The sequence below is a fragment of the Cyclopterus lumpus genome, chromosome 6 (assembly GCF_009769545.1).
Source record: "Cyclopterus lumpus isolate fCycLum1 chromosome 6, fCycLum1.pri, whole genome shotgun sequence".
NCBI lineage: Eukaryota > Metazoa > Chordata > Actinopteri > Perciformes > Cyclopteridae > Cyclopterus > Cyclopterus lumpus.
This window is the reverse complement of record NC_046971.1, coordinates 5,343,129-5,371,119: the sequence shown is the minus strand read 5'-3', so window position 1 is coordinate 5,371,119 and position 27,991 is coordinate 5,343,129. Positions and strand designations below refer to the sequence as shown.

At 41.0% G+C, this 27,991-nt stretch overlaps 3 protein-coding genes across 10 annotated transcripts in view; 1 reads left to right on the top strand and 2 right to left on the bottom strand.

Annotated features, from left to right (window-relative positions):
• Positions 1 to 1,078: 1,078 nt before the first annotated feature.
• On the bottom strand, positions 1,079 to 12,643 carry snx1a (sorting nexin 1a). 2 transcript variants are annotated; one of them, XM_034534395.1, is made up of 15 exons: positions 12,479 to 12,643; positions 9,658 to 10,627; positions 8,856 to 8,992; positions 8,517 to 8,610; positions 8,194 to 8,237; positions 7,819 to 7,960; positions 7,649 to 7,727; positions 7,492 to 7,567; positions 7,040 to 7,153; positions 6,358 to 6,451; positions 5,686 to 5,891; positions 4,699 to 4,842; positions 4,020 to 4,100; positions 3,846 to 3,917; positions 1,079 to 3,289 (listed from the first exon to the last, which is right to left on the bottom strand). In XM_034534395.1, the coding sequence occupies exons 1-15, from the start codon at positions 12,617 to 12,619 to the stop codon at positions 3,239 to 3,241; spliced, it is 2,445 nt and encodes an 814-aa protein (XP_034390286.1). In that variant the 5' UTR covers positions 12,620 to 12,643; the 3' UTR covers positions 1,079 to 3,238. The 2 variants fall into 2 exon arrangements, with proteins under 2 accessions (XP_034390286.1, XP_034390287.1); XM_034534396.1 differs by having other exon boundaries at positions 8,856 to 8,989.
• Positions 12,053 to 20,036, top strand: sv2 (synaptic vesicle glycoprotein 2). Of its 2 annotated transcripts, none has more exons than XM_034534397.1 (13): positions 12,053 to 13,160; positions 13,621 to 13,719; positions 14,082 to 14,243; positions 14,967 to 15,129; positions 15,374 to 15,495; positions 16,456 to 16,619; positions 16,722 to 16,802; positions 17,039 to 17,134; positions 18,123 to 18,211; positions 18,296 to 18,441; positions 19,047 to 19,142; positions 19,274 to 19,433; positions 19,628 to 20,036. In XM_034534397.1, exons 1-13 carry the CDS (start codon positions 13,076 to 13,078, stop codon positions 19,809 to 19,811), a joined length of 1,647 nt encoding a protein of 548 aa, XP_034390288.1. In that variant the 5' UTR covers positions 12,053 to 13,075; the 3' UTR covers positions 19,812 to 20,036. The 2 variants fall into 2 exon arrangements, with proteins under 2 accessions (XP_034390288.1, XP_034390289.1); XM_034534398.1 differs by having other exon boundaries at positions 12,449 to 13,160; positions 13,640 to 13,719.
• A 2,380-nt stretch (positions 20,037 to 22,416) lies between these two features.
• LOC117732773 (AP-3 complex subunit beta-2) overlaps positions 22,417 to 27,991 on the bottom strand; it is a 31,459-nt gene continuing 25,884 nt past the window's right edge. For all 6 annotated transcript variants that reach the window (XM_034535940.1, XM_034535945.1, XM_034535941.1 and 3 more), the window contains 5 exons: positions 27,024 to 27,252; positions 26,413 to 26,497; positions 26,137 to 26,234; positions 24,141 to 24,279; positions 22,417 to 23,054 (listed from right to left, as the gene is read on the bottom strand). In XM_034535940.1, coding sequence (XP_034391831.1) covers positions 22,904 to 23,054; positions 24,141 to 24,279; positions 26,137 to 26,234; positions 26,413 to 26,497; positions 27,024 to 27,252 — 702 coding nt within the window. In that variant the 3' untranslated portion in view covers positions 22,417 to 22,903. The remainder of the gene's footprint in view (positions 23,055 to 24,140; positions 24,280 to 26,136; positions 26,235 to 26,412; positions 26,498 to 27,023; positions 27,253 to 27,991) is intronic.

Genomic DNA, 27,991 nt, shown 5'->3' with positions numbered 1-27,991 from the left:
CGTGGGCTTTAAGTTGCTCCTCCAGTGCTTCATACTACACGTGGGCTTTAAGTTGCTCCACCGCTTCATACTACACGTGGGCTTTAAGTTGCTCCTCCAGTGCTTCATACTACACGTGGGCTTTAAGTTGCTCCTCCAGTGCTTCATACTACACGTGGGCTTTAAGTTGCTCCACCGCTTCATACTACACGTGGGCTTTAAGTTGCTCCTCCACCGCTTCATACTACACGTGGGCTTTAAGTTGCTCCTCCAGCGCTTCATACTACACGTGGGCTTTAAGTTGCTCCTCCACCGCTTCATACTACACGTGGGCTTTAAGTTGCTCCTCCAGCGCTTCATACTACACGTGGGCTTTAAGTTGCTCCTCCACCGCTTCATACTACACGTGGGCTTTAAGTTGCTCCTCCACCGCTTCATACTACACGTGGGCTTTAAGTTGCTCCTCCACCGCTTCATACTACACGTGGGCTTTAAGTTGCTCCTCCAGCGCTTCATACTACACGTGGGCTTTAAGTTGCTCCTCCACCGCTTCATACTACACGTGGGCTTTAAGTTGCTCCTCCAGCGCTTCATACTACACGTGGGCTTTAAGTTGCTCCACCGCTTCATACTACACGTGGGCTTTAAGTTGCTCCTCCACCGCTTCATACTACACGTGGGCTTTAAGTTGCTCCTCCACCGCTTCATACTACACGTGGGCTTTAAGTTGCTCCTCCAGTGCTTCATACTACACGTGGGCTTTAAGTTAAGTTGCCCCTCCACAGTTTGCCTTCCTGGTGTTGTGCTGTGATTGGTCGGTGACGTCTGGATGCAGCAGAGCGTGAAAGCTCAACTGCAGCATGTCTGTCACTGAATTGTATTGTAAATAGTTTTTAATAAATGGTGGAGGGAACCTCTCGAGAGCGTAATCATGGGCTCAGTCTGTCATACATAAGGTGCATTCACCAGGAATAAAGGACTAACAAAGATGCTATTTAGGGCCTTTTGTTTCCACACCACATAGCATTACATCATGACTTCATCCCACACTTATAAAGTACTTAATGTGAATGGAGAAATAAGACACTGACGTCTGAGGTTAATGGAATTTCCAAGTGTAAACAGTGCAACTTTTATTGATTTGTTTGAAAAGCAATTTATATGACACAGTGCCGACATTGCTCTGCACGTTAAACGAGTGATGACACACAACACGAGGCCGCACAAACAACCAGTTTTCATCCGCGTGCTGTCGAACAGCCGAAAAAAACGCAGCTGGCTCCAACGATCAAAAATGAAAAAGAACCGTCTGCATATGTGAGATTTAAAGGAATAAAAAAAAAAAGATGTGACGGGTTTGTTACCGAGGCTTCGTGGGAATCGTTGGGTTCATCACGACATCGTTACGTTTAGTACGAGACGTTAATCTCACGTCAACAGCCCGTTTCATCATGTCGCCCGTTTACTACACGCGGTGCTGAAATTAATTAACGGATCAACAACAATCTGATTATAATTATATTTTATTATAATAATAAGTTTCTGGTTCCAGTGCCTCACAATTTGAGGATCTGCTTCTATAATCTTTGTAAATAATAAAATTATTTTAAAAAAGTACCCTGTTGAGTTTTTTTTGCAACAAATGTATTTACATTCGCCGGTTCCCACCAAAGTGCATTAAGTATCTTATCTCCTTTTTTTTTTTGTGAGTGGAGGCATTTGGAAGTCTACATTGTTTGCGTCTCGTCTTTTGATTGGCACATTGCTGCGTTGCCACCAGCCGCCGATCAGCTGATAAACGTGAAGCAACCAGGACTGCGTCGCCTCACCCACCCTTAAAAAGAAAAAGTAAAGCTCCATTCCTCCATTACTGATCAAAAACTCCACAGGGTACCTTTAAAATAAATCTAATTAATGTCAATTGTTAGTCAGATAAACTATTTCAAGATGTCTTCTTGGGCTCTCGGAAACATTTTATTAATTTTATACACTAAACAATTACATTTCCTTTGATGGAACAACACATATTTGTTTGTCTTAAAGCAGAATTCAGAACCCTACGATCGAGGCAGCGTTTGCTTTCCATTCGTTCCACAACATGAACATCTGGCTTGCGGAGACTTAAAACAATTGGGAATGTTTTTCCACGCAGCATTTACTGTACTCTTCTCAGAGTAAGTCGTTGTTGCCCGGTTACGCCTCAAAGCCACCGATTACGGCATTATCGCATGACAACGACGCGACGACTACAAACGCACACGATGCGGACTGTGAGGTCTCAAGTCTGTGCAGGTGGATCTTCATACAATAAGCCGTCTTTTATGTGCTATTTTTTAGTTATAAGCAAGAATATAGAGGGGGAAAAAAAACTAACTTAATTTGTAGTAAATGGGCTTTAACGTACACCAGTATCGCTTTCCAGCACCGACACTCATCCAGTAACGAGCCTCTGCAGTGCCCACAACCGCGTGCAACTCTCCCCCCAAACCGGATTATACCAAAAACATCATTCGGACTTTGAAAAAAAAAAAAGAAGAAAAAAGGCACAGACGTGTGGTTATAAGTAATGATGATTGAAATCATACCTAAAAACATTAAACTCACAAGCTTTGACCTACAATGCAACCCCCCCCCTCCTTGACCACAGCCATCTAATGACGCCCCGCCCTTCAGCAACAATAGTATTTTTAAACCTGGAAAGACAAAACAAAAACATGGCTGGTACTTAAGTACTTTATCTAAGTGCTCGTCATTCTCATTTTAAATTTTTTTAATTATTTTTTGATCCCTTTGAGTTGTAAAAAAAAAAAAAAAAAAAAAATCGTAGTGAGACTCTCGGCCACTTTCTTCACCTGGGTCCCCAGAAACGTGTGAGGAGAGCGGCCGCGCTGTAAACGAAGACCCACTGCTGACGTGGAGGAGGAAATCCTGAGAGCGACGGACTCGGGTTCGTTTCCCCGTCTCTTGTGGAACTCAATGGAATCGTGTGTCTATTCTCTCTTTGCGCGCGTCCATATCTTTGTATATGCAAACTCTTTTCATCTATTAAGAAAATATTTGTGGAAGGTTAAATGAAAATATACAGTTATTAATACAATAGGAGTACAGAGCTATGTGTTAAAGGTGATTTAAAAAAAAAAAACTGGTTGATTGTATCTCCCTTTACAATGCCGCGCATTTTCCTTGGTTTAAAGGCAAGAGGTAAAGTGTATAGAAAAAGGCCGCCGGCGCCGTCGTCCTGAAGGCTGGCGCTCGAGGATCAGGCGATCGCTTTCGCTTCTGGTAAGAAAGCCTCCCAGTACTTTATGAGCTGGAGGAGAGAAGAACACGGGCACACCAGCGGTCATTCAAAATGAACAGACGAGACGTGGTTCAGAAATCAGGAATAAAAAAAAAAACGGATGCAGAAGATTAAAACAAAAACTTTAACATTTATGTATTTTGGACTGTTGGTTGGACAAAACAAGCAGGTTGAAGACGTTATATTGGCTGTTGAGACTTTTCAATATTTGTTATGCACTCTTATTAAACGTATCAACAGATTAATTCATAATAAAAAATAAATTGTTAGGAAAATTCATTCACATCTCCCACCTAAGCTCGTATTTACTTTCCCTAAATAAACCACTCAGACACCATGCTTCTATGGTTGCTTTTCATTTTGATTATTTATATTCACACTTATTACTGCTGATTCGTTCTAAATAAGATCACCAACTCCAAATCATCTTAATTTAAAATCGAATAATAAAAAAGACGACAAGAGAAAATAGAAAAAGACTAATTACTAAAAGAACTAATTACAAACTGGTTACCAGTAGGACAAGAGGAATATTTGATTATGTAAATTCATGTTTGACACTCACCTGTTGCTGGGACTGAAGCAGACACTCCAGGTAGTTAATGATCTCTCTTTTGAAGTTCCTGGCCTTTTCTTTCTGCATGAGCAAATAACAACAACAAAAAGTATCCTCCAATCAGTACTGAATATCGTTTTCAGCGGTAACCGATGTGAACGCTAGAAAGATAAACGTCCGTACGTCAAAGCGGACGACTTCCTTGCGCACGGTCGCAGTGACTCGGTCAAAGTCTCTCTCGTACTGCGTCACCTTGACCTCCCACTGAGAACGAGAGGAGAACAATCACGCCGGGAACGATGCACTTAAAAAAGGTTATGGTCAGTGTTATAATATAATATAATAATACTAACACGCCATCTACTTTGAATCGCAAAAAAACAAACATGATATTTGATATCTCAACACTTTCACAGGCAGTCAAAATGTCGATTGTGATTCGTGTTCATAACTTATGGACCTTTTTAAAAATTGTACTGCCGCTATTTTTTAAACGTCGATGATTAAAATCAGCCTCGTCAGATGGGAAAAAAAACAACTAAACATTAGATATTCAAGCCCGTTCCTACCAGGACCAAATAAATAGTAGGAATAAAAAAGTACTTTTTTTATTGTCTCAAGACCATAACTGGAAAATGTAAAAAAAAATAAAATAAATATATATATATATATATATATATATATATATATATATTTTTTTTTTTTATTTTTTTTTTTATTTTTTTTGATTGGAAACAATATGAAAAGCTTTTCAAGTGGCTCATTTATTATTCAAACGTTGTTCTCAAAACTTATTTGAAAAAAAGAAGGAAAAAAAAGAAACGAAAAAGCATCAAACTGCAGCCCTGAGTTGTTTGTGTACCTCAGCGATCTCCTCTTTGACCAGCTGCAGCTTGTCGGGCTTGTTGGCCCACAGCAGCTTGGCCTCCGTCTCCCTCTTCTTCTGCAGCGCGGCCTGCGCGTCCTGCCAGCGCTGCCACGCCTTCATCCGGTGATCGAACGAGCCCTGCGGGTCACATGACACGTTTCCATTTGGTTTATTCACGCGAGCCACGAAGCGGAGCCTCGTATTCAAAACCGCTCAACGACAGTCACGCCCTTCAGTCAGTGTTGAAGGGCGTCGTGGCTGTGGGGGAGTATTTGTAGATTTTAAAAATATTTTTAAAGCAACCATTAGAATAATAACAGATTCTGAATTCATCTTTTAGCCTTTAAATAAAAAAAAAAAAAGCACTGAAAAGTAAAGATTATATTTGACTTTTATATGGTTTCAAATCCGGTACGGAGCAAGAAAAATAAAAGATTATTCCAGATTGTTTTAAGCGCCAACATGATCTGAAATAAAAAATAAAAAAAAATGTTAAAAAAAATCTCATTGTGTGAAGAGTTAAGTATTTACTTCTTCCTACACATTTTCAGATATGACTTACGTTTGCAGAGTAATCTTCAAAATCATAATTTTCTTTCTCACGTTCTTATGCAAATTAATGATAGTGATGTTCAAAAACATACTACAACACCGACACGGCATCACTCTTTATATTATACACTATTCATTAATTCCTTCTCCGCCTCGGTTCTTATGTTAAATTCAAGATTCTCTGTATGAAGATTCAACACAACTATTTGGACTAAATAAAAATGGCCGACTTTACCTCACAGCTTGAGACGCAATTGTATGCTTATGCCAAGCCCAATAAAGTCCATAATGAAAGTAGCGATTAGCAGAGAAATAATTATATTTAATTACTATCTAATTTCACCTCCCACCCTTTAAAAAGTGAAAGCGCTTCTGATATTTGAATATATAAAAAAAAAAAAAAAAAATGTAACCAGATGTCCTCAGTACCCTCACGGATCCGAGCAGGCGGATGTAATCTGCGATGAGTTCGGCAAAGTTGAAGGTGTCGTTCGTGGCCTGATCCTGGTGCAGCTGCTCCATCTTGTCCTCCACCTCTGCCAGCTGAGAGAGTGCTCGGGACAGAGCGGTGTTGTCCTCCGCGCTGCCCAACATGGCCGTGCTTTTGGCAAAACTGGCCGTGTTTAGCGACAGTTCTGGAGGGGAAGAGGGAGCCAAACGACGGTGTGAAACAGGCGTTGTGGTCTCAGAAACACCAAAAACATAAAAAACAAGTGAGTGATCATCTGGGTGAGCTACTTTCTGGACATGGGTTTGTGTCAAAATAACACTTTCTATAGAGCACTTTGGTAAAGAGAGTAATTATATATATATATATATATATATATATATATATATATATATATTAAAAAATGTAGGCTTTAGTAAAAGGCTGTAGTTATGTTCTTAGACTTCTACACCATCAGACTTCAGAAGTCGCCCCCTGCTGGCCATGATAAATAATGCAGGTTTAAGGCTTCACTCTCAGACCCGCAGGTTGCCACCTGGCGACGGCTGATCTCATTAACGAATGGCACACTGAACTTTGTGTCAAAATGATCCTCATCTTCAGAGTAATAAACAAACAGCGTCGGACACTTATTGAAGACGTGTCCTTCTAACCTTTCCTGTGAACGACCAGAGATTCGACCAGCACGTGGAGCTTCCTGAACTGCTGGTCTGCAGACTCCACCTCCTGCAGCTTCTCTTCAAACCACTGTGGGAAAAAAAAATACATGTTTGTACAACTCTATTACATTACAAAGCCACATTATCACAAACTGTAAAAAGAGAAATGCCAAGTCTCATTGGGTCAAAAATGGATAAAATGTGTTTGAATTACATTTTTACACTTCGATACTTTACCACAGTTTGTTGGTCACCAAGGTGAAATAATTATAATTTGAACTATGAAAAGGAGTCGTAGATATCTCATGCAATCCAAATACTTGTCCAGACTTTCTAGATTCATACATGTAGGCAAATGAGGACTCTTTGGGGTCTTAAAACACACTAATAATCCAGTGCAGTTTAATGCACTCATCTTCCTTTGCATGCTGAATATTTGAATAAGCTCAAAGTTGGCATGCGTGTGGAACTTTGAGCTCAGATCAAAAGGAACGCAGCGCCACGGCTCAGGTTCTTTATATAACAACTCTTTGATCAGCAGGACTCGCCGCTTCTTCTTTAGTATTCAGTCAACTAGAATGCTATCATCTAAATAAACAGTTCAAAATGCACCGGACACAGAACGGTCCAATCAATTTTTCATTTTTAGGAATTGACCGTTTACCGCTGAACTCACCACGTCGGACTCGTTCATCTTGATGGTCATTTTGCTGACGGCATCCGTTGCTTTGTTGATCATCTTCAGGAAGCCGGCGCCGCTCAGAGCCTGGGTGCCCACTGCTCTGGGCAACTGAAGGCATGAACGCACGTTACAACACAGACTGCAGGTAGAAATGTACTAAACTTTAGTCATAGTAAAAAACACAAATTTATATTCTTGAATTAAAACCGTAAAAAAAAAAAGTTTTCGTCACACACAACTTGCGGTATAATTTTAGTCTCATTTATCCAGTTCTGTGTAGTTTTGCTGGAGATATTTATTTCTAAATCGAGAGCTTTTTGTTGTTTTCTTTTCAGTCACTGTGTAGGCATTTGATTAAAAACAATGTTTTTCCTTAAGAATACAAGGTGACACAGGTTGAGTAATACATAGTCTTTTTTAAAAAGGCTGAGTCAGTTTCGACTTACTTCCTCTCTCTCCAGGAACTCTCTGACATCCGGATCTTGGAGAAGTGATGGGTGATGTACGATCCTCTGGAGGTATCTGTAGAACGATAACAGCTCAGAACATTATGGTTTTTCTAACTGAAGTGTCATGACGCAGCCTTCCTCGCTTCTCCTTTACCTCTCCAAAGCGGCTCTTCTTCTCTCAACAAAGTCTGCAGACGAGGAATCCTCCTTTCCTACCTTCACCTTCGTCATACCTGTGCAACATAACAACCCTTCTTACCGCTGATGGAGAGCACATTTAAAGTTGCGGTATCAAGAGGGAACGGCAAAGCCAAGGCAGCCTACCCAGAATGCTCTTCTCTGGTGGCGGAGGCACAATAAAGCCATTTGGTCCGTGCTTTTCAGACAGCTTCTCGTAGAGGCCGAGGAAGTCGCTGAAGCGCCGCCTCACTGTAAATGTCTTGTTGCGGAACATGGGCAGCGGGGTCTGAAACGCATTCATATCATTAGTCCCTAAAAGAGGCTTAAGTTTGGTGAACTACTACTGTGACATTCTGATGTAATCTATGTTTGTCTTCCAAGACCAGTGCAGGGGCGTTTCCGCTACAAATCGCTGACCATATCCTCTCTTAGCACATTGTTACCACACATCCAATGACTAACGTCCTCTGGATTACAAGAAGACCCACTTGAAATGCTCCATTTCGACAAGTTTTTTACCTGTGTGGTTACTTTGTAGGCCATGTAGGCGTTCATCCCGTCCCCTGGAAAAAAAAGAAAAAGGATCAAAGTCAGAGCAAGAAAAGACACAAACTGATATAAATACTTAAGAGTATCACTCGGGGCGAGCTGCACGTGGTTCTTTAAAGATACTTTATCACTCATTTCACCACTTGGGTCCTTTGTCTTCTTCCCAAGTTTGAAATAATTTAATTAAAAAAGGTCAAACACCTCAAAACAACCGTTGCTTGCTTGATGTTTGTAGTACGAATGACAAACCTTATTGCAATTAAATTAAGAATGAAAAAAAAATTAAGCTTCACCTATTTTTTCAGGGTCTTTGACAGAGATAGAGATATCAAATTTGTCTTCCTGTTCTTCTTCTTCCTCCTCCTCCTCCTCTTCATCATCATCCAACTGAAACAAATATTGAACAGAAAGTGTAACACTTAAAACTTCATTTTCTTTAAAATTTGAATTTTGTTGTTGTTGTAAAAACAGTTTATTTTGAATCGTTTGTTCGGGGTGAGTCAGAATTGCAAATAATAAATTTATTCCAGAAAACTTCAATTTGCAAATCCCTAAACTTGAACATTTTTCGGTCGTTACTTTGTTGCAGTGCCACTGGGAATGTCACTCTTGGATTAGATATGTGTGTGTACCTCCTCCAGGGAAGCAGACTGCGGCTTGGCCAGGCTGGTGGCGGCTGACACGGAGGGGGCGGACGCAGACGGTACGGCCGGCACACCTTTCTTTCTCTCTTCCTGCGGACTGTCGAGAGAAAGCTCCACTGTTGCTTCTTTTGGAGAGAGGAAAAGAAAAAAAGAAAGAAACCAGACTCGGGTCATTACATGCTGAATGGAAATGTAACGTGAGATGTTCATGCTGGCACAAATAAACATGCAAATTCATGCACAGATCATGGACTCTGATGCTCAAACTTAATACAGTTCGACCACGTGAGGACTGGTGCGTGTGACCTGAAGTCACAAGTGACTATTTTATGGGACAGTTAAATGGAGACTTCACTGTTTGTACACACACACACACACACACAACAGTCCATGTTGACCATGAAATTATATTCCTGACTGTGAACCCTTTGTTGCGTGTTATCCTCCATCTGTCTCTATTCATTTCCTGTCAGCCTTCTATTGTTCACTATCTCATAACGGTAAACATACCTCCAAAAAATAAACACTGGAAAGTAAAGAACACGCTGAAATGCTGAACTATGACCATCTGGTGTGTTTAAATTGTAGTTGGTTCTTGATGTTTTTACTTCCAGTAAAAATCTCTAATTGAAAATAAACATCTGTTGCACAGACGACTTTGAATGCAACATAAACCAACCGAATTAAATCGGATGAACAATGGAGTCTGAATGATCTGCTCAATGCGAACATTCCCATTCAGGGAACACAATAATAATATTAATAATACTAATAAAAATTGTGGACCTACCAGCAAATATATCCGTGTCCTCTTCAGAGTGGACTCCGTTAGTCTTGGAGTTGACGGCGCTGGTCTTTTTGATGCTGGGCACTGTGGTGACGGCTTCCTCAGAGAAGATGTCAGCAGGCTCTGCAGTGTAACCGTCTTGCAGAGGACCGCCCATGTTGCTGACATCGCGAGCAGCTTTGGTTGGGACCGGTTTGCCCTTCGGCTCTTTGATGACGGGTTTCTTTGTAGTGGCACCGAGTGGCTCGCCGAACAGATCCTCGTCGGCTTCGCCGAAGAGGCTTTTCTGCTGCTGCTTGGCAGATTTAGTCTGCCGCGGCTCCGTGAACAAGTCGTTTCCCTCATCTTCGAACAGGTCGACTGTCGCTCGGCTGGGTATTTTGGCATCGGCAGCGGGTGGAGCGTCGCTAAGGAAGTCGACCAGAGGGTCGACGAATTGGTCACTGGCAAGTGGTGGCTTTTGTGCGTTACTGGATAACAGATCATCACTGAGGTCGATAATTGAGTCAGTGGCGGTTTCGTTGGCTTCCTGTTCAAAATCACTTCCTGTTTTCAGGTCCCCAGGTGGATCCGTCACATCACTGGTCACTTCACTTTTATCCGCTGCTGCTGCTGCTTTAACAGTTACATTCGCTATCACGACTTCCTCTCGTGGAGCTTCAGTCTCACCTCCAAATATGTCAACAAAATCATCTGAGGGTTCATCTAAAGGGATTTCAGTCGTGTCTATGGCAACATCAGCGAGGACACTTTCGGCCGCGTCTTCGGGAGAGTCGGCCAAGTTGTTTGTAAGGTCGACAAAATCATCCGAGGGTTCGCTGACGATTTTGCTCGTTGGTTTGTTTTCCGTTAGGCTGCTGAAGGGCTCGATTAAGGGATCATTCATGAGGTCACTGGGAGGCTCCATTAAAACATCGCTGGGTTGACTGGCAGGTGGCAGTGTGGTGTCCATTTTGGTCAGTGGAGGGTTGCTCTGGAGATGAGGGGAAACAGAGGTTTTGAACAATTATCTGTCAATTGTTTTTTGGGTTGTTCATCTGGACAATAAAATAAAATCCTGATTTCCTTCAACTAACTTCCAATCGTTTGATAACAGTCCAAAACAAAAAGATATTAAATCCTCAATTATACTAAACAAAGCAGCAAATCTTCATAGTTGGGAAACTGGAACTGTTGAATTCTGCTTGGAAAATGACTTAAATGATTAACCGATTTAAAAAATTGCAGATCAATCACCTAAACCTATTTTCCCTTCACTTTGTAATATGTATTCCATGAATGTCATTGTTACAGTCTGGAAGGAATACTTTAACCAAAACAATATTTTCTAATTTGTACTCTCGTTCTGTCACAAGGAATAAAGCATCCAAAATTAGACCGCAAATAAAAAAGACACTTCCTCATAACAATGAACTTAAACAAAAAAAAAATTTCACTGGAAGCAGTAAATGCGGCTGCGGTGACAGTTTAGTAGGTACTTCTCACGACAACAGTTCCCCAATAAATCCAAAAGATTGTAAAGTTACATTTTTGTTGAAACTTTTATAGAGAGGTGTTGATTAAACTTTATGATAGTTTATCCGGCTGCAGTTTGTGAATGTTAACAAACCGTAAACTGTTCCTGCAGCATTATCCACGTCTCTGGTATCCAGTTGTACAGTCTTTACGCATTTGTTTTACCTATAATATTGCTAAAACACAACTTCCTCAAACTAATCATGCGGTTGAATTGTATTGTAGGGAGATGTGTAATATTTAGTCCAGCCCCACATTAGAAATCACTCTCAGCAGAGCTGTAGTGTAAATAACTCGTCATAGGCTTTGGGTGTACTTGCTTGCTAATTATCACGTTGAGTAATACTATGTAAATAGTTTCTCCACACAAGTTGCAGTTTTAAATAAATACTCAACAATAAACCAATAATCACGTCTCCTTCATGTATGAAGCAGCTCTGAATGCATGGTCCATCTCCAAACATTACATCAGCTTTAAAAAAAAATCTGTTTTTAACCTAACATCCACAACTTGCTGAGTAATGTTTTCCATGCAGCAAAGAGAGAGAGAGAAAAAAAAAATCACAGACAGCAACTTTCCAATCTTTCCTCTGAACTTTGACTTTGACAAAACATCCGGGTTCTGACCACGTGACCACAGCTCACATGACAGGAGGCTGCACGAGCCAGATTTGTGTAATACTGTATAGTGAATTTTTAAAACCACTTGTGAATATAACAACTTTCACAAACAACCCACATCCGCTACACACTGCTCACACTAAGCTGCTGCCATGCTGCATGGCATGAAAGTCTGCACACAAAAACACCCACACACATGTCAGACAAACAGGAACTTATAATGAGATCAAATCAAGTCATCCGGTTTCGCAGTAGACCTGATAAAAATGTTTTTTTTTCAAAAAGCTAGCAATGCAACTTTTCAGGAATAAATCAATACCAAAATGGGCGTTTGCGAATTAAAGATAGTGTTAAAGATCCCCACCGCTTTAAAAAAGCTGCGATACAAGGTGTGTTTTCTCAATTTAAACCCCCCTCGCTGCATCGATCGTTTAAAATCACAGTATCAGTCACATTATCCGACAGAAAGACTGTCGATTATGTCGACGGTATTTCTCCTACGGTTTCCTCCACGCCTATTAAACTAACTCAAAGCGTGTCCAACACCCTCCTAAACTTTTGCTTAAAGCGCATCTCTCGATGACGGCTAGCCAGCGAGTCTTTTGGCAGTTGGTGTCAGTTAGCCAGATATCAGCGGCGGCTTTAGCCTTATTAGCGCGAGACCGACGTTAGCTCCGCTCGGACATACTGGGTTCACGAAGAGGAGGTCGTCCCCGCCGCCGTCGTCGTCTTCGTCGCTCTCTCGGCCTCCGACTTCCTCGGAGTCCAGCACGTCTTGGTCCTCGGAGTCGGGGAACGGAGGAGGACTGCGCTCCGAGCTGGTCGCCATCTTCAAATCTTCTTAAAACAAACACAACACACGGGGAGGCAACGTCAACGGCTCGCGCTCGCTCTCTCTCTGCTCGCTCGCGCCGCACTAACCGACAGACGTTGGCTACCTTTTTTAGCTGCTAATTTAGCTGCTAATTTAGCTGCTAACTTTCCAGTTCACCGGAAGATCGGAGCTACAGCTAAACCGAGCAGAGAGACTGACTGGAGGCTTCTGGACGCGCGAACTGCCGCTTGTCCTTTTTTTTTTTTTTTTTTTTTTTTACTTCCTGGTCCTCCTTCTTTACTGTTAGCTAGCCAGAAAGCTTGTCGTCGGTCATGAGACAGATGCAGCGGTTGCAACAGTAACATGGACCTGGACAGTGGTGTCAATCCGTGCCCATATTGAGGACGTCAGTTTTTTTTTCTTCTTTTCTTTTTTTTGTGGGGAGGGGGAGAGAGAGAGAGGGGGGGGGGGATGTCTCATCACGTGCATACCGGAGACCGTGAAGCGCGTGAGCCGCTTCTTACAGGTGAACACCCGGAGCGGGACTCAGATGAAGGTAACGTAAACATTTGTTGTGACTTTATTTCGTCACAAACTGTACAACACACACACACACACACACACACACACACACACACACACACACACACACACACTGGACCAATGTAAACACACGTGTTGCAGAAGAAGACAACAAACAGGATTTGTAGTGCATGACAAAATATCCCTTTTAAAAAAACAAACAGCGTCAGTTACTAAGTACATTTACTCATCTCCAACTGTTACTTGAGTATAATTTGAAGAAACTTGTACTTCATTTGAGTATTTACAAGTTATGCTTCTTTTAACAACAACATAAGTGATCTCATTTGAGAAGCTTGGACCAGTGACATTTTGGCATGTTTTGCTTATATTATTCAGCACTCTTATACTCAAATACTTCCTGATCCAGATTTTCTGTTTGTCAAGTTTAGATTGTGGTTGGAACCTTTTTGTTTACTTTTAAATTTTTTTAGGAGAAATTATTTTTGACAGGAGCACGTCGAACATCCCGTGTGACCCTGGTGGGAACGCAAAGAGAAGATTGACATATGAGGAAGCAGTAGAGGAAGCAGGTTTGGTGGTCGTTTCCCTTTTTTGCTGTGATGTTTTGTGTTGTGTGTGTGAAACAAAAAGCAAGAGTGAACATGGTATTGATGTTCTGAAGAGGGGAAAACTACAAGCTAAAAACACAGTATTGTTTCATAGTCTATGAAAACTAAGGTTTTGTCAGTGGCGATGCATTCTTAAAAAATCTATAATTCGGTCACATTATTGTGCTCTGTTTGTGACACATTTGACTAACTTTAAAACACCCTGGTGTCTGTGGACCGTAATGACCACTGTTGAGCCTATATCCAAAAACAGGCCCATCGAGTTTTTATGGACGACTCTCTCTTTATTCACTCAACTCTTTGTTTCCGTCCCTGGCTCTCAGGTTTTGGCTCCTTCCACTGGCTGCTGTTGGTGGTGTGCGGTTGGGCCAACGCCAGCGACGCCGTGGAGATTCTCTGCGTGTCCTTCCTGCTGCCGACGGCGCGCTGCGACCTGCTGCTCAGCTCCTCGGACATGGGCCTGCTCACCAGCAGCATTTTCCTCGGTGAATCACGATCAGTCAATGAACCGGTGTTGTCGTTCCCCCGAGCCGAGGTGGATCGACAGAAATAGTTTTTGATAATCGTTTAAAAAAATAAATAATTGCCAATTGTTTCGGCGTCTCAAACCCACTGTCCATATATGACAGTTTAATATCTTTGAGTTTTAGACTGGACAAAACAAGCACGTTAAAGACATCACCGTAGGCTCTCAGAAATTATGAATGGTACTTTTATATGTTAGCATTTTATAGACTAAACAATTAATCAATAAAATAATAAACATGTTTGTCGATAATGTTGCAGTCCTACTGAGCAGGCAGTTTGTGGTATTTCTCATACGTACAATTCTAATTTAAGTCACTGTGACTTTGCAGTGTTACAAATTTATGAACAACTATAATACTATAATACAAAATTACACACAAGGTAAATGAATACATAGTTTGATTTTATTTTTTGTTTGTCGGAAATATTTAAAAAACAAATGTTTGATGACAACAAACTCATGAGGATGCAGTGGAGAATGAGTTAAAACAGGAGTTTAGAAATGTTGCCAACATTTGTGTAAAACAAAACAAAAAAAAAGAGCCAAAACTATCAAATCTGGTTGTAAAATCAACACTAAAGGAAAAAAATAAGAAGACAGTCGAGCCTGGCAGAGCAACGCTTCGAGCTGAACACGGATGTGTGTATGTTATTGTCTTCTTTCTGGGTTTTCTTTCTAGGCATGATGGTGGGCGGCTACATGTGGGGATACCTGGCGGACCAGAGGGGGCGTCGCCGGGTCCTGGTCGTGTCCCTGACGGTTAACGGGGTGTTTGGAGGTCTGGCCAGCGTGGCTCCGTGGTTCTGGCTCTTCCTGCTACTGCGGTTCATCAGCGGCATCGGGTGAGCACAGGATTTATTTTTTTTATTCTGGAGTGATATAGTTTACGTCCAAACAGTGAATGCAGTATGTTTTTCTACGTATTTCTGATGCTTGGAGAGATCACGCTGCAACCGGCAGGTCAGAGTGTTTATCCTGACAGAACCTACAGGTTCCTTCATGAAGGACTTTTTTGGGGAAAAACAATGGTCTGAATCAATTTAGTTGTGCCCTTATTTGACCAACTTATTTTTCCAACCTCTGCAGGGTCGGGGGGTCGATCCCCGTCATTTTCTCCTACTTCTCAGAGTTCATGCCTCGACTGAGGAGAGGTGCAATGATCAGCGCTCTGGCCACCTTCTGGATGGCAGGAAACATCCTGGCTGCAGGTAAGGAAAATATATCAAGAGAACAATGTCAGTGTTGCAGGATCAAAGAAACAGAATTTCAACCAAAGTTGTCTGCAAAAGTGCCGAAAACCCCAAAGTCACATGCGGAAATTTGGTGTGTATTTCTGTGCACATTAGCTCGCTGGTGTCATCAATCGGCCTTTTAATGACATGTTTTGACTCGTCTTACAGTAGCAAGTTTATTTGCTCAATTAACAAAAAATTACGCAAATATAACGGAGATGAATCATATCACATTGCAGGAACACAACAATCGTATACACAAGATATGCCCACATAGTATTTATGTCTTTAAGTGTGCCACGTGAAGCTTGTGACCTTTCAGTAGTCATAAAGAGCATTCGACGTCTCTTCCTTGGATAGACGATTACTTTTTCCATTGTCTCATAAAAGGATTTAGCTTCATTGATTATTCTCTGAAACTGAAACTGATGCTCGTGGAGTTTTCTGTCCATATTATATCGCTGAAACTGGCGAGTGATAGTATGAACACTACATAATTTAAAATTGAATTAATGATTTAAATTCGTATTTATTTATCATGTTGCCTTTTTTTATTTGATAGTGGCTGTAGAGATAGAGTGAGGGTTGTGAAATACTACAAATGTCCAGCATCGGGGACATTGCGGTCGTATAGTTTTTCACCACCAGAAAGTACAAATTCGTCAACAAATTGCAATTCAGTGTCTGTCTCGGCTCATAGTCGCAGCCAAAAATGAATCATTTGCTGGCAGAAACCCCAGAGCTGGATCAATACCAAGTTTAGTCAAATGGTTCTCACCCTCAAAACCTTTTAATGGTATTGATACATCCTTCAAAACACAAATATTTTGACTTCTAGACTTCAGGGTGAAAGCCTGAACGTCCTTGGCAGGCGCGATCAAAAACAAGACGACGCATCGCTCCGTGTGTTTACCCATGAGTGGTTTCTGTCTGCAGGTCTGGCCTGGCTGGTGATTCCAAGGACCTGGGCGCATTTTTCACTGGGAACGCTGGACTTTCAGAGCTGGAGACTGTTTGTGGTGCTCTGCTCCGTCCCCAGCCTCACCTCGGCCCTCCTCTTCCGGCTGTTTATGCCCGAGAGCCCCAAGTTCCTCATGGAGGTCATTTAAAGGCCCCGGGCCAGTTTTCAGGGTTTGCAGCCTGTCCTTTCCGAGCTATATCTTTTTAATATATATATTTTTTTCTCGTCTTGTCTTTGCCAGGCGGGTCGGGAGAAAGAGGCGATCCACGTCTTCCAAGTGATGTTTAAGCTGAACATGTGGGGGAAAGGAAAGACTTTACCGGTATGAACTGTTCTTATACTCATTATCATTGTTTAGTGGAAAAAAATTGAACATGTGTGGCTTATTTAGACCACGATAAAATACAAAGGATAGGGATTACAAATGATCACGAATAAAAAGAAAACAAACAAATAGTGCAAAAGGGGAAATCCTGAAAGGGAAGTGATATTTGTATTTGAAAGTAGATTATTTGTGTTTGTGGTAACAATTGATTGTTGTCTTTAACTCTTTTGAAGGAATTTGGTTTGTGCACCAGCTCCAAGCAAAGAGGGGGACCAGTTGAGACCAGAACCCGCTCACGGAGAGAGAGACTGGCCGGGAGCTTGAAAAAGGTACAACGTCCACAGAGAGGCAGTTCCACATTTTACAGGTTGCCTGAGTCCGAGGACGAGGACATGTGTAAAAGCACATTAATTTTTTTAATTCTGCTCTATATATTGAAGTGGGGTGCCTGTCTACTACATCATCGTAGACCCTTAGGGTCCATCACTGTTCAATATGTGTCCTTTAAGGACCTGAAGCAGCATGGTTGTATTAAACTGCTCTGGGTCATCATTGTTGTCTTAATTAATAAACAACTATTTGTTTTCTTTTTATATAGTAAAGCAGCAAATCACTTTTGAGAAACAGGAACTGGTGAATTTTGTGCGTTTTGGCTCGAAAATTGCTAAAAATTGCTGTTGATTATTTTTCAGTCGATTTTGACTCATCGATTAAACGTCTAATTATTTTAAGCTTCTTTGCAGATTTGCCGCGTGGTTATTGGATTTGACACATTCATTGAGGAGTATTAAAAAATAATAATAATTGAAATAATTGAGTTCTTAAAAACTGGACTTTGACAGTCAGAATCTCTTCATGGTGGAGCCTTAAGATGAAGTTATGGAGCAGGACCCAACATAAGCCTCTCAAGGTGCCAGTTATTGTGCTTTACTACATATTCCCAAACATATTTTCAATAAAATTGGCAAAAACAAGTTGACGGTAAGACTTGACTTAAAGTCGTCCCTGAGGGCATTTTGCCCTGTTGGTAATATTTCATATTTTCTTTTCTTTCTTTCTTTTTTCTTTTGTTGTCCATCTTATGCATTTTTGTAATTTTGTAAAATGTTAAATATTATATAAGTGGAGGCTTCAAAAAAGGCCAGTTGGCTTTTTTTTTTTTTATCTCTTCCTGCACTGTGATATTCATTTATCTCCTGTTGTGATTTTTATTTTATTGTTTGAATTGTGCAAATAAATAAATACAAATAAATAATTGATTGTATAAAATGTGTCTATGTCATTTTTTTAAAATACCGTCTTCGTTTTGACTCGCAGGCTTTGGCGCCTGTGAAACAGATGTTCAACGGTCCGCTCAAATCCAGGAGCATCGCTCTGCTCATCGTCTTCTACTGCATCTCCTTCGGGTGAGGAATCCCATCCGCTCGTCTGCACGTAGACCTCGGAGTCAGAGGACACTTAAAAAAACAACAACTCACGTCTCTTTTCAGTTACTACGGACTGTGGATGTGGTTCCCGGAGCTGTTTGAGCGAATGGAGAACGGCGGCTCGCCGTGCGCCAACGCCAACGCCTCGTCGTCGTCGTCCGCCGCGTCTCCGCTCCACAACCAGAGCTGCTACCCGGTCAAGACAGCAGGTGTGTGTGCGTGTGTGTGTGTGTGTGTGGGATGGCAGAGAAAAATATGCAGATTTTTACTGCACAAACTTATAGCTCAAACCACAGAAGAAAATATGGAGTTTGAGAATGAGGTTAAATCATTGTTAGTGCCGATATCTTATGAAAGTGCCTAGAAATAGAGTTAGAAGAGGTGTTGATCACGTTTAGAGTGTCAGGCTGTTTTTAAAACTTGCAAAACAAATAACATTGTTACCCTTGCATTTAAAATTCCTCTCTGACTGTTTTAAAGGGCACCAGATTTTAGTTTGAGTCTATTGAGCTTCCTCTGTGAATTGGAGGCTCTGAATGTCTTTTTGTCGTTACCTGCATTAGAACGTATTTGTATTGCTTTATTTTATGGGTCTGTCTGTTTTCTTAAAAAAATAAAAATCAAACAAGGTTAATGGACATAACTTTTATAATTAGGTTCCAATTAAAGAGAAAGTAGCGACGGCGTGCTTTTCTTTCTTTTTCCTTTTTTATAGTTAGTTCATATTTATAAGCTCCAGCGAATGATCTGGAATCGATAAGTGATGAATGGATGTTTCCTCTGAGCCTTCCTGTATCTCTTCCTCACCCGACAGTGTATATGGAGGGCTTCATCATCGCTGCGTCAAACCTACCGGGAAACATCTTCACCATCTTCATGATCGACAGGCTGGGGGGAAAGGCTCTACTGTGTGAGTCTTTCAGTATTCTGGACCATTAATCGCTTTTTTTTTTTTTTTTTTTAAATCAACATTCCTGCACCTCGACCTCAAGATCACATCATAGTTTAATCCTTGAACGTCCCCAAATCTCTCGCCTCCAGCCTGCAGCCTGATGGTGTCCAGTCTGAGCGTCTTCCTCATCTACGTGGTCCAGACCAAAGTCCAGAGTCTGGTCCTGTCCTGCGTGTTCAGCGGCGTGTCCGTGATCACCTGGAACGCCCTGGACGTGCTGGGAACGGAGCTCTACCCGACCCAGCTCCGGTAACTTTAAAGTTCTACGACGTCATACTTCCTTTTGAGTACTAGAAACGGGAACAAGACGTGACTAAACTGTCAAAAAGTAAACCGGTAGGAGAAATGAAAAGTGTGAGGTTATTATGAATCGGCTGCGTTCTCTATTAAAACACATCCTGCTGCTCACTGTGTGTCCCGTTGTTTCTCTTCTCCCCCTTCAGGTCCTCCGCTCTCGGTTTCTTCACCGGCGTGGGCCGGGTGGCGGCCATCATGGGTAACTTGGCCTTCGGCAGGCTGGTGGACACGAACTGTTCCGTCCCGGTCCTGCTGGTCTCGGCTCTGCTGCTGACCGGAGGACTGGTGGCTCTCGTGCTTCCACAAACCAGGCAGACCGAGCTCACCTGACCCCCTCCGGAGCGACTGGATGTGAAGACGCCCTCTGAAGCGGACTGGAGGACGGCTGCGTTGGTTCTCTTGATCGTTTAGCTCCCGTTTCTGCTCTCTCTTGCATCCTGTGCCTTGTTTTCTTGGGATAAAAAGGGGACATTCTACACCTTCCAAGAATCATTACTCAAGGAAAGTCATCTTGAGGATTAAAATAACACTTTTATGAGTGTTGATGAGCTCCCACCCGTGAAACTGCTGCCTTTTGTAACAGACTCTTATTTTTGTTCTTCTGTTTTTGTTCATTTCAGCTGTTAATGAACACTAGTGGTGTAGGAAGTATTCACTTAACTAAAGAACAGTACATTAAATAAATACTATTAATGAAGTCCTGCATTCATAAACTTATATATATATATATTTTTAAATTTATTTATATATATATATATATATATATTTTTTTTTAATTTATTTATATATATATATAAAAATAAATGTAAAAATATCTATATTTAAAAAAAAAAATTTTGATATATATTTTATGGAGAATGATTCGATTAAATAACAAAAGACACGAGACTTTCAGTATTTTTTTGTATTTATTTGTATAATAAATAAACTTGTAATACTTCAGGAACCACATTTCACAACCAAACACGGTTTAAATAAAACACTTTGGATATTTGAAAGATGCAGGTAAAAAAAAAAATAATATTGCAAGACCTGAATTAAATAATGTATCTGTTTCTGTGAAAGCAGTCTCTCTTATCAGTGTGTATCTTTACATTAGAAGTATAATTATTTTTTTTACTCTTTACATTCTTCATCATGACTGACGCAGCGACTGGACATATCAGGTCTGAGTGGTTTAATGGTAAACAATGCAGCAGGTAAAAAAAATAAAATAAAAAGGCTGAAATAAAAGCGCCCACTGCTGATGACGCTCAGTTCTTTCTACGAAAAGAGATACAAGTTTAAGACCGTAACGTACTCCTTTGGTAAAACACATTTTTACAACAGTAAAACAATAAATAAATACACAGATATTGTGTTTAAAATATAAGAAACATGCAGCTTGGACACGTGAGGGTCCACAGCGTGACCTCTGACCTGAAAACAACAACAGAAGGCATGAAAACAGTCGCCTGACAAACGACATCAAGGGAACGCTTGACTTCACGTCATCACGAGCACCATAATCTAAATTTATTCTCAAACTAAAACGCAAGAATCAATGAGGGAAGGTTTGTTGACGTGGTAAACATCAGATGTTTACAGTATGCGTTTTAACCGGGAAGGATTTCATTTGAACCCCTAAATGAATGTGTAGAAAATTAAAGTTAGATGAGAAGATTGGTGTGTAAATATGCAGCTAGCAGAGCTCGTTAGCTTAGCATAAAGACTATTTAAAAGTGACACAATCTGTCTCTAAAGATCACTAATTAACACTTGTTTGTTTGTTTGTGTTAACAGGTTCTTAAATGTGAACATTTACTGGTTTTCCTGTTGCTACCTGTGGAAAATTATTATTCTTATTTTTTTTTTTAGACAAAGAAAGACTTTAATATTGATGGAAATTTATATTTTCTTACATTTTATGAACCAATCAAGAAAATATTTATTATTATTTCTCAATGTTGAAAAATCAAGTTAGCTGAAGCTCAATAATTTGGTGACTAATGTTAAATAGATTTGTTTCCGTAGCGACAGTAAAATTTGCTCTCAGGCAGATTTATGAAGCTCTAAACAAAACGTAAAATGTGAGACTTTTAAATTGTTGCATCTTGTAGCAATCGACAAATACAAGCGATTTTCTACTTATTGTCCAGTGTTTATCACTATTATTATAATAATAATAATGTGCTTCATGATGTTTTCAAGTCAAGTGTCACTTTGAATCATTTTAAAAAACGGCTAATTAAATGTTCAGTGCCATCACGCCCACACACACACACACACACACACACACACACACACACACACACACACACACACACGCACGCCCCTTACTTATAGTAGTACTGTATTACATGTTGTAATACATACAATAACATTTATACATCTTCAGATTTTATGAATGCCCCCACTTATTGTAATGAACGAGTGCACCACGACAGAGAGATGCTTATAGTCTTTATTCCCCGGAGCGGTTGTATTTAAAACAAAGTTGATCAGTTATAAGGTCGTCGTCGTCGTCTCAGTGGAGAACTTCACGCTACATTCAAGTAATGACTTCCGATAACTGGACGAGAATTGATTAATGCCGTTGTATTGCGGTGACGAGTTTATTCCTCCAGTAAACAAACCCTCACTTATATAATCTACATCTCGAATCAGCTCATGACTTCATAATGCGGGTATCCGCTCGTTAAACAGTTAGAATGACTTACTTGGGGCGCCGTATTTTGGAATAAAACAAAATGGGTGAAACTAGATAGTTCTTTAAATTTAAAAATGAATTAAGAAATCCTTTTGTTTTGAAAAAATAAATAAAAATCTTAACATAAAGCTGCCGTCTCTTATTCTTCTACTTGCCGTATGTTTCTTTTATACCTAGTTCTCAAACTTAAATATATATATATATATATATATATATATATATATATATTTTTAATTGTCTTTTGTTATCACTTTGAATCCAAATAAACTCGCCTTTCGTTTATTCACTCAGTCTCAGTTCACGTCGAGAGAGCGACTGCAATCTGCCACGAGACGCGGCGGAAAGCTTAGAAAACAATGCGTAAGCCGACTTTGCGTTTTGCTCATGTTCATTTATTTTACCCCCCGAGGAGTCGATGCACGCGCCACTTTTCATTTCAAGTGGATATGAGGTTTAAAAAGCTGCACAAAATCTCATTCAAATAAATCCAATTGGCTCCTCGTGGAAGGAAAATTAAGTATTTTTTTTTGGGTAACGACATGTAAGCAACTTAAAAAAAGGGGAGCGAGGGATTCACGTCTGATTGTCGTAAACACAACGCACAGCTGCGGCGTTCAGTGGGTGTAGGAGTCATTTCTGAAAGTATCGGTCGCTAACAGGAGAACGGAGGAGAGTGCTACACGTGTGATGGACGATATGCGAGAGGCGGGTCAAGGTGAGAGGGGGGGGGGCGTCACTGCGTCAGAGCCAGGAGGACGTCCTTCACCAGCATCGTGCCGATCACCATTTTCTCACAGTTGACCGTCAGCTGGGCGGCCGCTTCCTCTTTGGTCGCCACGGTGGCCAAGACCAGGCTGCCGCTGGTCACCGTCCGGCCCGCGAACCTGAGGACGGCACGACGAGGAGGAGGAGGAGGAGGAAGAGGAGGAAGAGGAAGAGGAGGAGGTCAAAGCGGCAGAAGAACGATGCTTTCCTTAAATACCCGGTGGGGGAAAGTAACCAACGACATTTACGAGAGCGCTGCACTCGGCTCGAGTATTTTCCATTTTTTTGCTCTCATTTCTATAATTCTATTGAAACTGCATTCTCAGTTGTGTTTTAAGGAAAACTCGTCTACTCCCGGATTACAGGTCGCAGTTTTATTAAATAAAAATATGTGCACGCGTTAACATTATTTAAGTTACGGACTTTATTTTAAATAAACCTGGGTGAAAGTCCTGTGTCTGTTTGAACCATCCTTCCATCTCAACCTTCTCCCTACAAATATAATCCCAAAAAAAAGGAAGAAGATTTCCCTCGAAACCATAATTAACAAAGCAGTTTTGTTTTTTGGGAACTTTAAATCTTCAGGACGAGTTCGGAGGGAAATATTGTTGTTTATTTCAGATTAATGATACAAAATATAAATCCAATTATGATGTCATATTTTAAATATGGATATGGATTTTATTGATCCCTGAAGGTAAACTCACACGTCACCCAGCGGTATACACACTTTAAATACAATTAGCTCCACATTTACCAGCTGCAACATTTAAGCGATGCTCAAATATCAATGCATCAATAACTATAATCCAAAAATGCATAATTTTGAAATGGGTAATTCTGAAAGTTGACTACTATTACTTGTAGCACTTTAAGTATAGTTTGATACTAATAATTTGTACTTTTACTTCAGTAAATTGTAAATGTAACAAAGTATTTTTACACTGTGGTATTTGCTACTTTGAAATAAGTAAACAAAAACCTGCAGTACTTCTTTCCGCTCTGGTCTTCCAACACTAGTAAACAATTGTTTTTAACCCTTTTAAAGCTGAAATCTGTTCCAACCACCGACAGTGGATATATTCATAATTCATGGGTTTAAAAAACAGTCGAAACAGGATCTCAGACGTATTCGTCTACTGGTACGACCAGCGGCGTCCCGCGGGGCGACGCTGGAGGGATGAACTTCCTGCTAATCTTCTCACCTGCACTCCCTGTCCGAACCGCAGGGCACTCGGCTGAGGTTGGCGGCGGCGGTCACCCTCTGGACGATGGCGTGCTCGTTCCGACACTCTGCGTCCAGGGTCAGCTTCTCCGAGAGCTCGTTCATGCCCATCAGCTGACCTGTGGAGCAACGAGCAGAGCACTGGTCGAACTGGGAAAAGCTTTAAAAAAAAAAAAAAGAAGAGAGTCCCTGCTTATTTTTTTTGCATCTCCCAGTAGCATAAAGTGCAAAGCAGTTATGGATAACAGTGTGGGGGATCGCAGTACAGTTGCTCCTTTACATATTACGTCAAATTAAAACCGACATATACAGTTTACAGGGATATAGGACCCATAAATAAACAGGGAACAAAAGCAGAAGAATACACAAAATAATCTTTATTTTTCAGCCTTTTTTTCTGACTTAAATCTATTTTTCTTTTTACTTAAGAATTATGTTTTATGTTAATATTCAGGCTCTTGGCAAAGTACTCAGATAAAACACTTTGAATCTTTGGTTAACAAAAAAAGTCAAGTACATTTTTTTTTTATATAGCCTAATATCACATATACTCCAATACATATATATATATATATATATATATATATATATATATATATTATATTAAATATAAAACGTACAACAACCTCTATCTTCAATTCAGAAAAGCGAAAAAAAAATACCCCTAAAACAAGAAGAAAACCTGTGACAACTGGTTCAAGCAGACTATTTTTGCTTGAAGAGTGACTCGGGATCAGTGGACGAGCATTTCCAGTCATTCCCGGTGCAGCAGAGTGAGAGCGGCCTTTAATAAGATGCAGGTTAGTACAGGTGAGTCTGTCTGCAGCTGCAGGTCTGGAGATGCAGTTAAGTGTTCATTACCAAGGCAGGGAAGGGGGGAGGGGGAGGGGGGTCAGCCAGAGGCATTAGAGGAGGAGGAGGAGGAGGAGGAGGAGGGTCTCTGTGAGGTTGGCTAAAAGGCAGGTGGGCACACGGATGGCTGGGGGAAACAAATCTATCAACTTACCTAGTAAAAGCTTCTCTATTGGGGGGGACAGTACGAAGAGGGAGGAACCGTGGATACGACACACATGTTTAAAGAGTCACTGCAGGTTTGTTAGTCAGGACGAACACGCAACGACAGAAACACGCCGCTAACCGCCGTCTGTCGCTGCTCGTGGCCAGTAAACACGCGGGAACTGTCCCAACACACACACACACACACACACACACACACACACACACACACACACACACTGTGTGTCCCACGTCAGACATACACACATAACTGGTCCTCGTACCGCCTCAAAGAAGTATTCAGCGCTAAAGGAAACATCCGTGATGATTTTTTCGTGACCGACAATCGCAAACATTTGACTGTGGACTGATGTCAGAACCGTGTCCATGGCAACAGTCTTATTAAAGAGGCGACAGGCCCGAAGAACGACGTATAATTGATATAACGAGAGTCAAGTATTCAACAAAGCCAACAAAGATAGATTCTGCTTCATGAGAGTGATATGAATGATATTCTATATCGACATAAATTAATAACATATCTTATGATGAATAAGAAAACATGTTAATTCATTTAAAAATTATATCAGATATAAAACCTTCAAAATAATAGAAGAGCTGGCGGCGATTTATTTACTAGAGTACTGAAAGTGCGGTTGTTGCTGAATGTTGGAAATTAAATAAAACTGCAGAATAATCCACGTTTAAATGGGACAAAGTCAATGTAAAACATTGAAGTGGACCACATATATGTGACTGAAAGATATGGCCCTTAATTTAAGTTGCCCATTCAAACAAATTATTTTTTGTTGTATAAATATAAAAAAGAAAAGAAAATCACTCGTCTGTCCTCCTCCGCTCGGTACGGACATACCAACCTTTATAGATTTATTTTAATGTGACGGCCATAAAGTCACAGTGTTTTTAATGTTCTTATATTCATTAACAGAGTAATCCAATTCCCTTTTAAAATCGCTCACCTTGCTCCTTTTTAAACTCGTTTTCCGTCAGGAAGACGGGCCTCATCAGCTCCCCGACCGGCGGCTGAATCGACACGAAGAATTTCCTGGTGTGAGTGCTGAAAATGGAGAGAGAGACAATAGAAAATAAAGAAAACAGCAGTTTTTATCATATTTTTACAGTGTTTGCGTCCTCAGTGCTGTACGCAGACCTCGCCACACTATGAGGAGGACTGCACATTAAAAAACACACACACACACACACACGCACACACACACACACACACTCCATCTCACCACAGCTGGAAATTTGCTGCTTGCGTTGAGTCACAGAAATCGATGCCCATCACCGCTGTGGCCGTCTCGCCTGCTGGCAGCAGCTCTATAGGAACAAAAAGACAACGGTGTTGACACACACACACACACACACACACACGCACACACGAATAAAACAACATAAACCGTCAGTCTGCAACAGCCTGGATACTAGAAACACTTCACTTTGTGCCGTTGAATACAATGCATGAAGAAAGCTGCACAGTGAAATACATTTGAAAGAAATGTTAATGAACCAATAGTTATTTATCTTTGCATAAGATGCATAAAATGATCATGTAGTTAGTTGATCAGGAGGCATTTTTACAAATGGAGTAAAATATACAACATAAGCATTTTGTGGAAATGCCATTTTTAGTCATATTGTTTGCTTCTATTCTGTTGCGTCTTCTTTCTTTGTGACCGTCGGGCCTTTTCGACACAAACCCCATCTTCACAGGAGAGAAGATCCATATTCGTGTTTCTGACGATCCCTTTTCTAACCTTTACATTTTTTAACCACACTGCTCGTAAAGGCACGAAGAGCACGACGTCGACTCCACGTCGCGTCGTTCTCATTGCGAAGTGCTCACCGATCTCCGGAAACTCTTTGACCCTCATCCCGGACTGCAGCTTCACTTCCTCCATGTGCAGGTTCTTGGTTTCGGAGGTGGCGTTGTTGGTGAACTGCATCTGCACGGCCACCATGTTGGCGTCGGGGCTGAACGGCTGTCGGCTGAAGCAGTACTCCACCGACAGACCCTCCCCTCGGATCCGGTGCAGCAGCTCGTAGCTCTTCAGCGCGCTGCAGGGAGAAAGGGTCTGCAGGCGGAGGAGGAGACGGGTTGATGCAAGCTAACGAGCTACGTTTGAAAAAGGTTCACTATTCATGAAGGAAACGTGCTCTTAAAATAGTTCAATAGGGAGATGCACTCTGAATAATGGAAGACATTATTTTTGACGTTTTTTTCCCCCTATCTATTATCCATCTGGTGGATCCTTGTTGGATGAGGATTTTAACCGACACTTTGACTCTTTCAATAACTGACAAATATTCAGATTTTTTTTCCAACCCGTCACATAAAACATAAACTCATATTTTAAACATTCAAAGTTCCCCCACGGCTAAATGTTAATGAAGGACAAGAGTGGAAGCAGCAGAGATGCAGAGAATGTAGAAGGACGTGAGCGACTGCCTGAACCACCATCAGGTTGTGAAGAAAGAATAAAGAAGAAGGAAGGAAGAGGAAGGAAGGAAGGAAGAGGAAGGAAGGAAGACGAAGAAGGAAGGAAGAAAAAGAAGGAAGAAAGAAGAAAGAAGAAGGAAGGAAGACGAAGATGGGAAGGAAGAAGAAGGAAGAAAGAATAAAGAAGAAGGAAGGAAGAAGAAGGAAGAAAGAAAGAAGAAGAAGAAAGGAAGGAAAAGAAGAAGAAGAAGAAGAAGAAGAAAGAAAGAAGGAAGGAAAGAAGAAGGAGAACGAGAAGAAGAAGATGAAGAAGAAGAACGAAGAAAGAACGAAGAAGAAGAAGGAAGGAATAAAGAAGAAGGAAGGAAAAGAAG